Here is an 18,134-nt window from a genome sequence, read left to right as displayed (position 1 = left end):
GTATGAACATATGTAAGGGAAAGAAACTGTATTCTGAAAGAAAATGGGCCCTATAATTCTTTCTCCGCTCATCGCTTACCTTACCAATTTTGTCGTCATGGAGTGGATACTTCATGAATGATATCAGGTTTCTCAGCACTACAATAACGATTGTTTTGTGAACACACATAACCATGCTTCGCCTGAGAAAAATATTAAATGTGGGTCATACACAACATAGAACAGACACACATTCTACAGTTGCGCTCAAACCTCCTGACGTTTGCAGGTGTGTCTGCTTATCGGCGATAGCCAATAGCGGCAGTGCTGCGTTGCAACATATGGGCTACGCAGACCCGCCGCTTAGAAATCTCAAAATCAAATAAGTGCACTGGGAAAATTGGTATGTTGTTGGGACCCTGCATGTATATATGATGAATGCTTAATGTTTTCTGAACACATAGAAACAAAAATCACGTTTCCATCCCCAGTGGTTCCAATTTTATGGGTTAATATGATAAAACCCCGATAAGACGCTGTTCAAGGGACCGCATGTAAACCTCGTATTAATCGGGATGGCGTATTAGACGGGTATACTTTGTAATTTTCATTATATACAGTATCTATTAGCATTTTTCTTTATGGAAATACATGATTCATGAAAAGTAATACAGTATTACTCCATTATGTAATTACTGTATTGTACGTCAAAGACATTTACAATATGTACTGTACTCAATTCTATCTAAAAAAGTAATTTATAGTTATTTGTCGTGTGCGTGTTTCCAAGTTCTCATGTTTATCACACTTCACTCTCTTGCGCTTACATCCTTCCGACATCACAGCTGTAGAGATTTTTTATTATTGTCTTTAATGTGGATGATGGGATTTCTAATGAATCAGAGAGTTGTTTCTGACCATCGTAATTTCGTAAGATTTTTTCGTCACAGTTGCCTCTGTCTCATTGCTTTGTGCTGACTTCCAGCAATGAAGTAGTGGACGATGTTTATACAGCTGCGATGCGATAAGGAATGTTTATCATATGTAAGAATTTTGAGAACCATAAACTTACAGCTTCAAACAAAGGGTCCCTTCAGAACATAAACAGAGTTATCTGTTTGTGAGAGGAGAGAAGAGAGACTACTAAATTGAAATGTCAGTTCGATTTCTGATGGTGTTGTGTGCAGATGGCTCTGTTTAAAGTACGGTATATGAAAGTGTAATATAATATCTTTTTCGTGTGTTGGCAATTTGGCATTCTCAAAACAATTATGTCTCTTAGTGAGCCCAGTGCAAGTGGGAATGGTGGATCGAGTGGATATGGCAGTAAAATTCGGAAAATGGTGTTTAGTGTTTATAATTTCTTTAGGAAATACTCTTCTGAAGAAATGCGTAAAAATCTTAACTTTTCAAAATGTCAAGCACTGACTGCCGAGGCGTGTTCTTTAAGTGTGTCTACAGTGTCCCATGTATGCAGAGACATTAAAAGAGCGCAAACACAGGGTGCCGATAAATTGTTCCATTCTCCTAGAAAGCATATGAATGTTTCTAAAAGAGTTACAAATCTAGACAACTTCCAAAAAGACGTACGACATACAATTTTTTACTTTTACAATAATGGAAAATTTCCGACAGCTGACAAACTAACCGTACTGCTTAGAAAAAAATTTAATTACTCAGGTTCAGTTTCTTTCACTAAAAGATTATTGAATCGGTTGGGATTCCGCTACAGGAAAACCAATGATGGGCAAAAATATCTAATGGAACAGAATGATATTGTTGCTGCAAGACTGACGTTTCTGCGCAAAATGCACATGATCAGATCATCAGGTGACACTCGACCCACATTTTACCTTGATGAAACGTGGGTCAACAAAAATCATTCTCTGAAATATGTTTGGCAAGACTCAAATAGAAATGGAGGTCTTAAAGTGTCTTTAGGAAAGGGAGGTAGACTTATTGTTTGCCATGTAGGATCAGCTGAAACAGCTTTTGTTCCAGGTAGTAAATGGGTATTCAGATCAAAGAAAACCAGTGATTATCACGAAGAAATGACGGCACAATCATCAGTTCTTAAACAGATTTCTAAATCATCTAGAGGAAGGGAGTATAATTATAATGGACAATGCTCCATACCATTCCGTTAGCATTAATAGACCACCAAATACCTCCTCTAAAAAAGATGAAATCAGTGAATGGCTGAAAAGTAAAGGTGTTAGTTTTTCTCCCTCAGACACTAAGTCAGAACTTTTGGAAAAAGTGTTGCCTTTCAAAAGCAGTGAAAAAATGTATGAACTTGATCAGCTGGCCAATGAAATGGGGCATGAAGTGATAAGACTCCCACGTTATCATTGCCAATATAGTGCAATAGAACTAATTTGGGCCCAGGTGAAAAGGGAGGTCGCTAGAAACAACAAAACTTTCAAAATGTCAGATGTGGAAGAACTTGTAAATAAGGAACTTGAAAATGCGTGAAACACGCGGTGAAATTACTAGAGGAAGATTTCGCTAAAGAGTTAGGCCGGGAAAGCATTTTAGAACCAGTGGTCATTAATTTACAAGAAGACAGTGACACAGATGACAGTGACACAGATGACAGTGAAACTGATGGTGAGGGGGCTGACGATGACGATGTTGGCTCACCATTAGCTCTGCCACTGGAGTAGAAATTTGCAGCACAAAAGGTACATTTTATTAATTCATCATTTTCCTTAAACAGAACACAGGCATATAATAACCGCTATTATTGTAAGAATGTGCTCTGACTGCATGGACATAATGCTATTTAGGGCCATGTCAATTCAATCAATTCATTTGTAGGCTACAGAAAATTAGGGCCTACTACTTCAAATTAATCCTATCGTTCAATTTATTTGATCAAGCTGCGCCTTTGTGTTATTCAACAACTTCATTAACCCTAATAAAAGTAAAACTTACAAAACTGATATAAATTCAGCGAGTTACGTCTGACTCAACTAATTTTTCTATATTTTGTGACTTTTAATTTCATTCGATGCAATCTGAAGATAATAATAAATATTATTATTATTTCTTCTACATCTCCCTATCAGACCAACCTCAGGTAAAGGGTCGCGCTCCACAGTTTTAAAACTACTGCCGCTGAGTGACAGAGATGGAGAGAGTAGTTGTGACAACATCGCGCTCGCATGTTACTGGCTTTCGCGAAACGTCAGGAGGTTTGAGCGCGACTGTAAACAAGGACAACAGCAAACATGCAGACACCATCATTTACTGGCACAGATACGTAGATGACATACAAATACTATACAAAGGAAACAAAAGACAGATTGAAAACCTACACAAGCACATAAACAAAATATATTCCAAACTACACTACACACTAGAAACAGAAAACAACAAATCCACAAATTTCTTAGACATAACAATAACAAAAACAGACAACAAAGATATATTCAAAATATACAGGAAACCCACTACCACTATGATACACAGACACAACACCTCCAATCACCCCACACAACACAAACACGCAGCATTCTGATCCATGATACACAGAATCATCAACATTCCTATGAGCCAACAAGACTATAAGAAATAAATACACACTATCAAGTACATAGCACAGGAAAATGGGTACAACCTCATCATAATAAGAAAGACTAAATGCAAACAAGAAAATGCAACAGAAACGCAAAAACAAAACAAATACATCACACTAACATACGAAAACAAGAATACATACAAAATTGCATCATTATTCAAGAAAGTAAAATACAACATTGAATAGAGAACACAGAACACACTACAAAAACATCTTACAACACAGACAAGACACAAATTAATACAACTTAACAGAAATATACAAAGTATCATGCAATAGTTGCAACGATTTCTACATTTGGCAGACTGGAAGATCATTTCAAACACGTTACAAGGAACATATTACAGTCATAACCAAACTACACAACAATTCAACCCTCGCAGAACACTTCACAAACGCCAATCACAACTACAGCAACATAGATACTGACATGAAAATACTACACATCCAGCCAAAAACCCAGAAACTTGACGCTCTAGAATAATATGAAATTTACGAACATACAAAAACACACTCCAGCATATCCTGAACACTCAACTCAATTTCAAAACACACACCCTTTTCGACACAATCATGAATACACCCCACCACAACAGGAAATCAGAAGATAGCTCGGAATCTTCGCTAGGCTTTGGACAATGAAGAACAACACTTCGAAACTAGTCAGCCAGGTAATTTCCTAAAAATTAACACAGTAAAGAAGTTGAAAAAATTAATCTGTTATGCAGTTTAGTAGCTGATTCAGTTAACTTAGAGAATTATGTCATTGCTAATGCACTGTCTAATTGCATGGTATAGGAGTATTGTCTGTCATTTCTGTCTGTCTGTCAGAGAACTCGCAGCCTCCTCGATGCAAGATCTAATATGTTTCTTTGGGACCTTCGCGGTTCTTTCATTGCACTTTGATTTTTAACCGTATTTTCGGAAGAAGGAGCTGTTAAATTCTATTAAGAAGTGACTGTTCTCTTCAGTCCATTATTAAGAACAAAGTACCGTATTCAAAATTAACAGATCAATGACTGATTTGAAGCTTTGGTATACTCTCCCAATTACACTTTATTTTTACTTACCCTTAAATTATGTTTATTGAAATCCCATTATCTAAAGTTTAGTGATCTAATATATTCTGTGACTTTTGTACAGATACTTCGTCCCTCTAATTTTAAACGTTTCGTCTAGGACTCTAGGCTTTGTCTTTTACATTTATCTATGCATATGGATATAGCACACCTAAAAGACAAGCAAATAACTGTAGTAGTAGAAGCATTATAGTAGTAAAATAATAATAATAATAATAATAATAATAATAATAATAATAATAATAATAATCATCATCATCATCATTATCTTATAACAGAAAAGCAATATTCTACTGGTGTTTATATGACTACTTCTTATCTCTCTCTTTTGCAAATCTGAAGAAAGATTTGGCATCTTTTGCCAAGTGTAGTTTTTACAAAACATGGAACAAACAGTTAATTACACATTCAACTGATATTTTGTGCAACAACAATGAGAATAATCCTTACAACACCACGTGTTTGTTGAAGAACGAAACTCACATCACAGTTCACTGCACTATGTGATACGTCATCTTTGCTGCCTACAATCCTTGCCACTAAATAGCACTGACGAGCAGGGGCAGCTTTAGAGGTAGTGCCGTTGTGCCATGGCACTACCAGAACACAGAAGGAAAAGGAGAATTCATATTTTCCGCGCAAAACCTGAGAGAAACAAGTTACGCTTATACAGTCTCTACCGTCAATATGATCTTTGCAGCGAAATACGTTGTAACCAGTGTTTGGAGGATAGATCTGTGCCAGGCACTACATCCCATAAGAAATATAATGGGATGCGCGCGCAATCTTCATGTTCGCTCGTCCTTTTCAGCATCTAAAGCATGATCTAAAATGTGCCAGGCACAAATTGCCGCTTGCTTTTGAACTGCTTGTAAAACTGTATACATCCCCATTTACTACGCCAATCCCTTACTATCTCGCGCTCTGTCTGTCCTTCCGCTTTGTTGGAACAAGTTTCTTAGAGTGAAGACTGCAACAATAAGATAATAAAATCTCTCCCGGTTTCTTGAAAAATTGGCTTGATAAAGTTTTCACTTTATTATTTCTACCAACAGTACCAATTGTAGTGTGAATATGTTAAGTCGTGAGGTTGTCATCATAATAATGGTCGTGTTATCGTGTTGTGTACTGTGAAAAAATGAATTCGGTTGGCGCTTTATTGAAATCTCCGTTTTTAACATTAACATATGAAAACAAACTTCGTGTTAAATAATTAGGCAGACCTACACCGCACTTAAATATTCATCAAAAGCAGCAAAGTGCTAAAGTTAACAGATCTCGCAAATTCAACCCAGATATTTATTTAAAAAACAACTGGTTGTGTGGATGTGATGTGAAAAATGCGTTCTTCTGTTTCCCGTGTGTTCTGTTCGGAGGTGAACTTAGCTGGTCAAAAGTGGGTGTGACAGATTTAGTACATTTATGGGGTAAAATAAAAACACATCATAAGTCAAAGGTTAATATGAATAACGTCTTCAGTTTCTCTATGCTGGGTAAAACGAACATTGAAAATCAGTTAAATTCACACTACAGACTCGCGATTGCAAAACACAATGAGCAAGATGATAAAAACAGATAGGTATGTGTTAAATTTAATAAATTGCATACGATTTTGTGGGGACTAGATTTAGCACTAAGAGGGCACGATGAATCTGAGGAGTTTTGTTTGCAAAATAGACAACTTCAACAAAAAAATGATGGATTTATTTTCAAGTCAGAAGAATTGGCGAATGGGTTTTATCTATCGCGCATATTAACCTGGTCAACAAAAGTGCTCAAGTGCTCCAATTGTATAAATTTTGGTGAGTGATTATTATTATTATTATTATTATTATTATTATTATTATTATTATTACTATTACTATTATTATTATTAGAGACGAGAATTTCATGCACTATAAAATTCCAAAATATGCATGCATTCATGCACTGTCAAAGAATAAAATACGCATGATCAAGCGAAAAATACATTAAAATATGCACTTTTATTTTTGGTTCAAATGTCTTATTTCACTTCACTTTTTTTGCACAGTTAAAAACCTAACAACATTTTTAAATTGGTTTCTGTGAGGTTCAGTCAATATGTTTTTGTAGGCAGAGAATGACCTCTCTATATTGCAAGAAGTTAACGGGTTTAAACTTCAATGAACATATTTGTGACAGTGTCAGGTCAAATTCTTCATTCAAGTTTTCGCCACAAATAACCTTCACTGAACAAAAGAATCCGCAGTCCGGGTTAGCATTTATGACCCTGTCCAATTTGTTTTTCGCCGCAACATCCACTTTCCCACGGGCATAACTGAGGGATCTATGAAATTCTTTGAAGATTCTTTCTTTTGTTGCATTCTTGCAATATGTGAAACAGATGCGACATGCTGGTCGACTTGAAATTTTTTAGTACATTTCATCTGAAATTATAATAGACTTACGGTTACCTAGATACGATTTAAAAACGGACATCGTAATTTAATAATTATTTTAAACAAGTTTTGTAATTTTTTTTTACAAAGAACAAATTGTCATATAAAATATTCGGAAACAGAACAGCATTGCTTAACTCTTTACTCCAACAATCGCAAAATACGACATCCTCATCTTAACTAATAAAATCCTTTTCTTTAATCCACTGTGTAAAGAGTACACTTTCGGAATCTTTAAATTGGAAACATATTAGAACCACATTAACACGCACAAACAGAATAAATAAGCACATTAAGAACTTACGATATTCACACACTGCAAACACAGTTTAACGTTGATTCCAATTTTAGAAGAATCTAAATTGCTACTTGTACTAGAAAAGGAAGAAAATTTACAACCTCCCTGAAAGAGGATGCTTTTGAACTAAATTATTTGTCGGCAATTTCCTTGAACCCTCTATATTTCCTCTCTACTTACTATTCTCAAAATATCCAATGTAATAAATTCATTTATGACACGCAGTGTATAGAGGGTCGTCGGTAAATTGTTGTAAAAGTGGACTTCCGTCCAGGGAAAGGTCCTCTAACACCTTATATTGAAAATCTTAACATTTTATTTAATTTTTCTGTTATTTATTTTTTTTTTCTTTTTCTTCTTCAATCCTGATACCTGAAGCTAAAATATAGGACATAAAATCGAGAAACTGAGGTGTCCACACAAAACCATTAAAACATGCATTTAACCTGAATGTAATGTATATTATATGCATTATTAAGCTAAAAATTACCTAAATATGCATTATGCATGTTTTTATCCCTAAAAAGTCGAAAACATGGAAATATGCATGGGAAAAGTACATATATTTGGAACCGGAAAGTAATGAAATGGATAAGTACAAAGTTTGAGCTATGTCCTATGTTCCTATAAAACATGCATTTCCATGGAATTCTCGTCTCTCATTATTATTATTATTATTATTATTATTATTATTATTATTATTATTATTGCTTATTTCTTGTCTTTGGTTTAGACCATAGGCAGATCCAGGGAGGAAATAGTAGGAGAAAGAATTACACTCCCCCTTAGGGTATCCTGGATCTACCACTCATTTTGGCACTAGGCATTAAATATGTATGAGCAGCCACTGCTGACGAGTCATTCGCCACTTTTACCGTGAAATTTTCAGTATTATTATTGAAGAGTATTTGGTGAAAGATGCCTAAGTGATTTTCTAAGAGACTGTTCCAGTCGATAACCACTGTCATCTAATGTTTCTTTTGTGAGAACCCTATGCTGTCTGTTTTGTTTCTTAGGTTGAATACGTCCTGTTTCCTTGAAATTTATTATAATGATTATGGATTGTCGTACGTGATGGAATTTTTACACCTTGGAATTATGTTTCAAACCGCCTTCGTACGTGGCTAGCAAACTAGGTTGACACATATGAATCATAAATATATACACGTTGTTCAGCAGTAAACATTTAATTAGCCATTATGCAGTTCACACTTATTCACACTTTCACTTTAAATGCACAAGAAAACACCGTAAAATATGCCGCACTATGTACCATGTCACTCGCCACTTGGAGATTGATTTGTTAACCTTGACACAAGCAAGGACAAACACGTACATGTTTGCGTCATTGCCTCTGCCGGCCCACCATTTCTCACTGTGAGAGCATTAGAAGCACACAGTGAAAACCCCGTCGCTCCTGTCTGTACCTCTTCTGATCACTTTGTACAATGTGTGCTGATTATCGATGACAATGAAACTGCACTTGCTACAGCAACTTTTATATTCGAAAAATGCATTGTTAATATTACTTGTTGCTTAGTTGTTATTGTTACATTTTTATTATCCCTATCTATATTATTGCCAACAGTTACGCACTTGCAGGTTTTCCATAAGCAGAAGGTAACAATTCTTATTATTTTTATTATGAATACATGCAAATATATCTAACATGTTCTAGCATATTTCAGATATGTATTACGAGTTCATGATTTTAAATATCTTAGAAATTAAAGCTCTAATTAAATTTGACACTACTGAATTACAGAACATGGCATAATTTTATATGCATCACCCATGAAATTCTAACAGGGTAACTTCTTATCAGTCAAGAGATTTTGTACCACTTCCTAATTTCGTTTGAAGAAACTGGTGTTCTAGCTGCTTACTACTGCCTTCTTTCGTACAAGAGGGTTAAAGTTACAATCTTATAATTTATTGATCTTTGCTAACCAACATCTAATCAAGATAGCATATCGGTAAGCAAAGTTTAATTCTGACAGGGGTAGTAGTGACCTGGAAACGTGATATTTAATTAAAATTACATCTAGTAACAGGATTTGAAGAATACACTACAACATACATTAGTGTAGGCATAGACAATCAAGTATTTCCCTCATTCCACAGAAGTTTAAAATATTGCTGTTGTCAGGTTTCTTGATTGCTTTGCAGTTGCAGCTTGTACGCCAACAACGGGGATAGATGAGTTGGTAGCACCTCAGATCAGTATGCATAAGGTCCTCGGTTCAAATCTTTGTGCTTATACATTAGTTTTTTATTTTCTAATTACTACATTATATTTTACTAAATATATCTCAAAATATTTAGAGAGTTACTTTGAAAACTATGTGTTCTTTTGTAATGAGTTACAGTTATGTTGCAGGTTTCTTTTTTTTTTTTTCTTTTTTTTTTTTCTTTTTTTTTTTTTTTAATTGTAAAGTAAAGTCTGTGGCTTAATTCAAGAACAACCAATCTCAATTTTTCATCAAACTGAGATAAGTTGTGCAATCAGCTGAAAATACTCTGTACTTTTATGTACAAGAACAACCGAAGTTGGTAAAATCTCAAAGGGCTGCTTAAGAGCTATAGGCAGTTTAAATTACAGAATAGTTGTTTTTATAATCAACATTAATAGTGCAGAGTTTGAGCTTTCAGAGAAATAACATTGGTTATTGCATTATGCCACAAAATGAATTAATTTTATTAAATGTTTCACAATATTTAAGTAATATTTTTATCACACTACTACTAAATATTTCATATACATTACAAAGGAACAGGAAATTTTCAAAGGGGTTCCATTTTTTTTTTGTTGGTGAATTTTATTTTATTATTATTATTATTATTATTATTATTATTATTATTATAATTTTATTATTATTATTATTAATATCATTATTATTATTATGTCATTATCATTATATACACTTTGTTTAATTTCTTGTGTATGCAGACTTAAGAGACTCATAATTCAGTACATACGAGAAATGTGTGTAAATACGTATATCCGAAATTCAGTAACAATACAAATAATAGTATAAAAATATACAGCTGTATACTCACAATAATTCTTCAGGTCTTGTACTGTTTTTTTACAGGTTGAGATAACACTTTAAATTTCACTTCAGTTACCGGTATCTGTTATTATCGTCCCCTAAAAGAAATGTAAAATTTCAAAATCCTTCTGAAATTGAGGTTCGTTAAAATGAAACCTTATGAAAGTTCAGAAGATTTTGTAAAACAAAATTTGAAGACAGATGTCTTGTACACAGCCTTTGTGATTGCATTACGTTAATACATACCAGTACTGTGGGTGTACTTGCGTGTACAGTGAGATTTATTCCTAGGTCCACTGGATCAAACCCATGAGTATTTCCATGGATGAGTAATAGTTCATCTGTTGTAGAAGATTAGATCCATGACTATATCACATGGACAGTACAACATGTTGAATGATAGTGAATGGAGAAGTAATGGAACTTGAAAGGGGAATGGGAATACCCAACGATACATTGCACTTTGCACTACAAATTTGACTTTGAGATCCCAGTAGGGAAGTCAGTGTGATGGCTGAAAGTACTTCATCATATTATCTTAATGTAGTGGAAATATGAATATGAATAAGAAGTTTTCTTTATATTTTTCTATTATTTTTCTTTGTATTAAAAATAAATGAAATTTTATTAAAATATCTTTATTTTTTACAGCAAACCTCATGGTTGGAATGGGTAAGTCAGTGTTCATTTAGTTCACTTTCACCAATAAATACTGGATTGTTTATTATTGTTACAGTAACATTACTCACCTCTTTCAACGTCATTATAATTTATAATACGGAATTTTCGAAAAATAGGAAGAGTCAGTAAGTGTGAGTGGATTGGTAGGTGAATGAGTGAGTGAGTTATCAATTTCCAATAACTCTCAAAATTGAAGTGAGATACTTATATTTGAAAAATAACTGATGAAGCAATTGTTTATAATTTGAGTTGTTTTTATGAAACATTTTTAATTACAACTATGCGTCCTAATTAATAAATGGATTTCGCGCATATGAAATGTTCCAACACCACAGAATTCCAACATTCCTTTCTCTGGGTGGAGTCTTAACTCATTTCATTTATACAAAAGATATTTCAAGTTACTGTTATACATATTTGCAAATTGAAACACAATTTTATAAATTTGTCAGATTTATTTCTTCATTTCTGAACTTTTTAATAGTTATGCGATAATTTAGTTTGAAAATTAAGGAAATTCATATAATCTGTAATAAGCAGATCTCCAACATATCTTCAGTTTCTAGTGTACGAGGGTTGATCATTAAGTAAGGTTCCTTGGATAATATTTCCTTGCATGCTAGGGGAAATTATTTTTTTTATTGTGTGTACACACTGCCCAGGATCCAATGCCACTTCACCTTGAGTTCATGGAGAATGGAATTCGCAGGAAGAATCTTCTATCCAGAGTTGTTATGCTTCTTCACAATAATGCCAGACGTCACATTGCACAGCAAACACGGGAACATTTGCAATCCTTTCACTGAAACATTATAGAACTTCTTCTTACAGCCCGGATCTAGCTCCATTCAGTTTTCATTTATTTGGGCACTGAAGAAACATCTTAAAGGAAGAAGATTTCTGGATGGTGCAACTGTACAGGATGCTGTTCAAGATTGGTTGGAACATCAGAGGCTGGATTTCTACTGACAAGCAAACATTCTGATAGAGGCAGATAAAAAAAGTTAATTTTTTTTCTTTCACTATGTTAATAATGTCAAAAGAAATGCTTATATAAATTTTGGCTACTCGACCACAATTACGAGACCGTCCAAAAAGTGATTTTTACAGAAAGAAAGCACAATTGCATGGACAGATTTATTGAAACAGATACAGCAATTATGCTATTTGTCAACATATCCTCCACTGGAATTGAGATATTTGTCATACTATGGGATCAATTTTTATATCCTTGTATCATAGAAGTCAGCCGTCTGGGATTGAAACCAGCATTTGTCAGCTGTCTGCACTTCTCTGTCTATTCCATGATATGACAGATGTCTCAATTCCAGTGGAGAATATGTTGAAAAATAGCCCAACAATTGGTGTGTCTATTCCAATAATTTTTTCCAATGAAATTGTGTTTTCTTAACAGAAAGACCCTCATAATTGCGATCGAGTGGCCAAAATTTGTATAAGCACTTCTTTTGACATTATTAACATGGTGAAAGAAAAGAATAACTTTTTTATCTGCCCCCATCAGAATGTTTGCTTGTGAGGGAATCTTCAAGCTCACACCATTGTGGGATAAGTGTATAAATTGTGCAGGAGACTAGAAAAATAATAATCAATTTGCTGTTCAACATTGTAAATTTAACTTGTTATACATAAAATCCTTAGCAAACATTGACGTTTGCTTAATGATTGACCATCGTATATTAAATTACTATTTTTGTTAATTATGTAAACGAAATTGTTTTATTTCAATTCATAGTAGTAATCGTCGTCGTAGTCATTATCATCATCATCATCATCATCATCATCATCATCATCATCATCATCAAAGTGTGCTGTACATCTCTTTGGCCTTTTTCTTCTCGGACACCATTTTAATTTCAGTTTTGAAAATTGATAGGGAAATATGTAATTTTTTTTAAATTATATGTTATGAATTTCTTTGCAGACTTGGAAGGAGGTCGTTTCTTCTTCAATGCAGTCAAGGAAGGAGATAGCATATTATATGCCAGTGATGATGAGAATGAATGTCATTTGTGGGTGATGGCTATGTATCGAGCTACAGGACAGTCCCACAAACCCACACCACCTGTTACGCCTGCTGGGAAAAATTCCACTATTTCTAAAATTCAAGGAGGTAAGTGTAAGCTTTCATATAATGCAATGAAATTTTTTCAAGTGAATAAGTTGTGACTTCTGATAATGAGAAGTGGTCTCAAGAGGCATATCTAATATATAAAGCACATAGGGCAAGCGCGGAATTTGCATCCCCCCCCCCCCATACATATCGTTCCAATTCCATCTTTTCTTTTCTACTTCTTTATTAAGCACAATTTCGACTCTGAGAAAAAAGAAAGAACTCCATTATTCAAAATATTTTATTTCTTCCATAATGTACAGTCGCTCCAAAAAAGATTGAGCACCTAATATTTTCAAAGTATCTTTTGATCATATCTGCACATGCATTATACCATCTCAGTCAGTTCACACCATACAGACAATTTGCGACACGGGAGCATATTACATGTTCTGAAAACATTATTTAAACATTATCCTATGCCATTGCAGGAGTCTTTACTGTTTATAATACTAGATACTATAATTGTGGTTACCACTATCGCTGTTATCTCTGATGGCGATTTCCTAAAATGTATGTACACACTAGGCCACTAGGCAACTGCTGAATTACCATAGAGCAGCATTTCTCTAAGAATGTTCCGGGTTCCGTGAGCCCTATATGATTTTAAATTTTATTTTATACATTTTTACTTGTTATTTAACGACATTGTATCAACTACTAGGTTATTTTTCGTCGATGGGATTGATAATAGCGAAATGGTATTGGGCGAGATGAGGCCAGGGATTCGCCAAAGATTACCTGACATTCGCCTTACAGTTAGGGAAAACCTAGGAAAAAATCCAACCAGGTAATTAGCCCAAGCGGGAATCGAACCCGCGCCCGAGCGTAACTCTGGATCGATAGGCAAGCACCTTAGCCGACTGGGCTGCTCCGGTGGCTATTTTATACTTAGTGGATACTATAAAAATATATAAATGTTACGAAAATATGAATCAATAATAACATGAAACCAACGATAATGATAATAATGATAATAATAATAATAATAATAATAATAATAATAATAATAATAATAATAATAATAATAATTGGTCTTCCCAAGAAACTAGTTCGATTAATTAAAATGTGTCTCAGTGAAACGTCCAGCAGAGTCTGTATAGGTCAGTTTCTGTCAGATGTGTTTCCAATTCACTGTGGGCTAAAGCAAGGAGATGCACTATCATCTTCACTTTTTAACTTTGCTCTAGAGTATGCCATTAGGAAAGTCCAGTATAACAGAGAGGGTTTGGAATTGAAGGGTTACATCAGCTGCTTGTCTATGTGGATGACGTGAATATTTCATTTTATTTTACTTGGTTCTTTAACGACGCTGTATCATCTACGAGGTTATTTAGCGTTGATGAGATTGATGATAGCGAAATGATATTTGGCGAGATGAGACTGAAGATCCGCCATAGATTACCTTGCATTCACATTACGGTTGAGGAAAACTTCGGAAAAAACCCATCCAGGTAATCAGCCCAAGCGGGGATCGAACCCGCGCCCAAATGAAACTTCAGACTGGCAGGCAAGTGCCTTAACCGACTGAGCCACACCGGTGGCTTATGACGTGAATGTGTTAGGAGAAAATCCACAAACGATTAGGGAAAACACGGGAATTTTACTTGAAGCAAGTAAAGAGATAGGTTTGGAAGTAACTCCCGAAAAGACAAAGTATATGATTATGTCTCGTGACGAGAATATTGTACGAAATGGAAATATGAAAATTAGAAATTTATCCTTTGAAGAGGAGGAAAAATTCAAATACCTGGGAGCAACAGTAACAAATATAAATGATACTCAGGAGGAAACTAAACACAGAATAAATATGGGAAATGCCTGTTATTATACGGTTGGGAAGCTTTTATCATCCAGTCTACTGTAAAAAAATCTGAAAGTTAGAATTTATAAAACAGTTATATTACCGGTTGTTCTTTATGGTTGTGAAACTTGGACTCTCACTTTGAGAGAGGAACATAGGTTAAGAGTGTTCGAGAAGAAAGTGCTTAGGAAAATATTTGGGGCTAAGAGGGATGGAGAAAGTTACACAACGCAGAACTGCATGCATTGTATTCTTCACCTGACATAATTAGGAACATTAAATCCTGACGTTTGAGATTGGCAGGGCATGTAGCACATATGGACGAATCCAGAAATCCATACAGAATGTTAGTTGGGCGGCCGGAGGGAAAACGACCTTTGGGGAGGCCAAGACGTAGATGAGAAGATAATATTAAAATGGATTTGAGGGAGGTGGGATATGGTGATAGAGACTAGATTAATCTTGCTCAGGATAGGGACCAATGGCGGCTTATGTAAGGGCGGCAATGTACCTCCAGGTTCCTTAAAAGCCAGTGAGTAAGTAAGTAATAATAATAATAATAATAATAATAATAATAATAATAATAATAATAATAATCCAAGAATATGCGTAATAATAATATTCCAATAATATGCGTAATAATAATGTTTAATGAACATCTAAAATGAAAAATACCCATAATATTTATCACTTTCATCACTGGATTCTCTGCGTATGTGTTCACTAAAACAAAATACCGAAAAGACAAAATGCAGAAGTACAGTAGAAATGAGACTACAATTTTCCGCCATAAAACCAGACTGCAGGCTTAAAAAGCAAATACATTCGTCCCACTGAACAGAGTTATTGAGATACTAGCTTTCACTTGTCTGTTAATTATTAAATACTAATAAAATATCACAAGGATTCCGCAGTTACACTTTAGATTAAAAGGGGTTTTGCGGTGGAAAAAGTTTGAGAAACACTGCCATAGGGGAAAAGTTTACAGATGTGTACACATGACAACATGATCATGATTAGGTCGATAATTTCGAGTAGAGACTGTAGTCTACCACTGGTATTAGTGTTTAGTTACAGGAATTGATGAGTAGGACGTAATTTGTTTTGTGAGGTGATAGCCTATACATTCGCTTGTCCATGGCTGATCTTGTTCCATAACTGACGAAAGCAATCTCGAAAAGGCCAATGTGTTGAACGTAGAGTAGTAGGCACATGCGGTACCCAGGACCTCCCACTCTCCCCCTCTGCGTCTTGCCCCGCAAAGAAAAGCTCTGGAAGTGAGACATGGGCAGTAGGTAGCCTTTCTTAGGATCAGCACAGACCCAAATTTTAATACCATACTTCCCGGGCTTTAATTTTATGTAAACCCGAAATGGACAGTTACCACGAAAAGTTGCTAGTCTTTCATCAACTGTTGGGTATTCATTAGGACTATAATTATTTATGCACACATTCATAAATATATAAAAAATCTCTCTTATTGCCTGAAGCTTGTCATTCGTCTCTGTAATTGTAGTATTATGAATTCTTTTGTCATCAAATCTCAGTACTGCGGATAATATTTGGAACCTGGTATGTGGCATTACAGCTGTGAAAAATGGATTTTGGAAGGCAGGGTGTGTGGTCCATAACTCGGAAACACTAGTACGATTTTCGTGAATCTTTCCTGCAGATAACAAAATAGAAATAAATGCCAGTAATTCTAGCCTTGTCATATTTTGCCACAGTTTGGGATTCTCTGGATGGATTTTATTATATTTCTCAAAAACTTCTCGACCTTTATCATTGGTACAGTATGCTTACATATTATATCAAGCAAGTTTCCAGGGAAAAAGAGAGAAAACATTTTCAATATGGAATCTGCATCCTTACTGTGATTTATCAAGCCAGGTTTATCACGAACAATGTTATGTGCTGGTCTCCTTCCTTGACGGAGAGGTAAAGAGTACCATATTAGACCATTTTTAGATTTTAAAATACCTGTGTCAGATGATTCTTTAACGTTGTTGTCACTTTCGGGCTCCAATAAAAAAAATCTTCTGTGCCAGGCTGCTTATTCAGTTCATTCATTTCGTGTTATTCTTATTCCAGAATGTTGGTAGACATGTATTGGACAAATACATGGAATTTAAGAAATATAGTCCACACCTGTGGAGTAACGGTCAGCACGTCTGGCCGTGAAACCAGGTGGTCCGGGTTCGAATCCCAGTCGGAGCAAGTTATCTGGTTGAGGTTTTTTCCAGGGTTTTCCCTCAATCCAATACGAGCAAATGCTGGGTAACTTTCGGTGTTGGACCCCGGACTCATTTCACCGGCATTATCACCTTCATGTCATTCAGACTCTAAATAACCTAGATGTTGATACAGCGTCGTAAAATAACACAATAAAATAAAATAAAAATAAATAAAATAAAATAAAAAAGAAATATATATTGAGGAGAATGAAAATTATGTTGAAAAATCATCAGTGGATAATCTTATTACCCCCCCTTGAGTAGCAGGACGGTTAACATATAGAAGGAACTCAAGCTTTAAATTGGCATATTGCAGTGCTGTGCAAACCATTCTCTTTAAGCTTCTTTTCATTTGTGTGAGATATTCAGCAAAATATAATTTTGTTCTGCGTAATTTTAAGTGAAACTGTTATGGAACTTCTGTTTATACTCAGAACTATATCGGAAAACTTTAATAATCACTTTATGATGAAGCTCAAAATGTACCTGTTATGATTATTGGTGTCTCATAGAAACAAATACTGTTCATTTCTGAGAGATATTGACAAGTTAATGATTATTTATATTCATGTAGGTGTATATGCAGTGGTAAATTTATGTAAGTTCTATACACCTTATAATTAATTCTGTTTACATTGAATGTTCAGAATATTTAAAAGTTTTAACAGAAAAATTAACGTGAAAAAATTGGATTCACACACTTGAAAATATGTATATAACAAGCAGTGTTTTTTTTTAAATCTCTGTTAATAAATTCTTTATAAAATAATAATAAAAAATAAAATATATTGTAAAGAAATATTTTGTTCCTTATTTTTTCATCAGATTTAAAATATGCAACGTGAAAATATTTAATTTTATTTTTTTCCCTT

General features: G+C 34.6%; 1 protein-coding gene across 13 annotated transcripts in view; it reads left to right on the top strand.

The window, feature by feature from the left end:
* Positions 1 to 18,134, top strand: part of Cadps (calcium-dependent secretion activator 1) — a 942,652-nt gene that overhangs the window by 759,495 nt on the left and 165,023 nt on the right. For 12 of the 13 annotated variants that reach the window (XM_069837911.1, XM_069837916.1, XM_069837915.1 and 9 more), the window contains 2 exons: positions 11,064 to 11,084; positions 13,036 to 13,224. In XM_069837911.1, coding sequence (XP_069694012.1) covers positions 11,064 to 11,084; positions 13,036 to 13,224 — 210 coding nt within the window. The remainder of the gene's footprint in view (positions 1 to 11,063; positions 11,085 to 13,035; positions 13,225 to 18,134) is intronic. The other variant, XM_069837913.1, reaches the window with a different exon arrangement.

The sequence above is a fragment of the Periplaneta americana genome, chromosome 10 (genome assembly GCF_040183065.1).
Source record: "Periplaneta americana isolate PAMFEO1 chromosome 10, P.americana_PAMFEO1_priV1, whole genome shotgun sequence".
Taxonomy (NCBI): domain Eukaryota; kingdom Metazoa; phylum Arthropoda; class Insecta; order Blattodea; family Blattidae; genus Periplaneta; species Periplaneta americana.
Note: the sequence above shows the minus strand (reverse complement) of the source record. Positions and strands in the feature narration are given on the sequence as shown.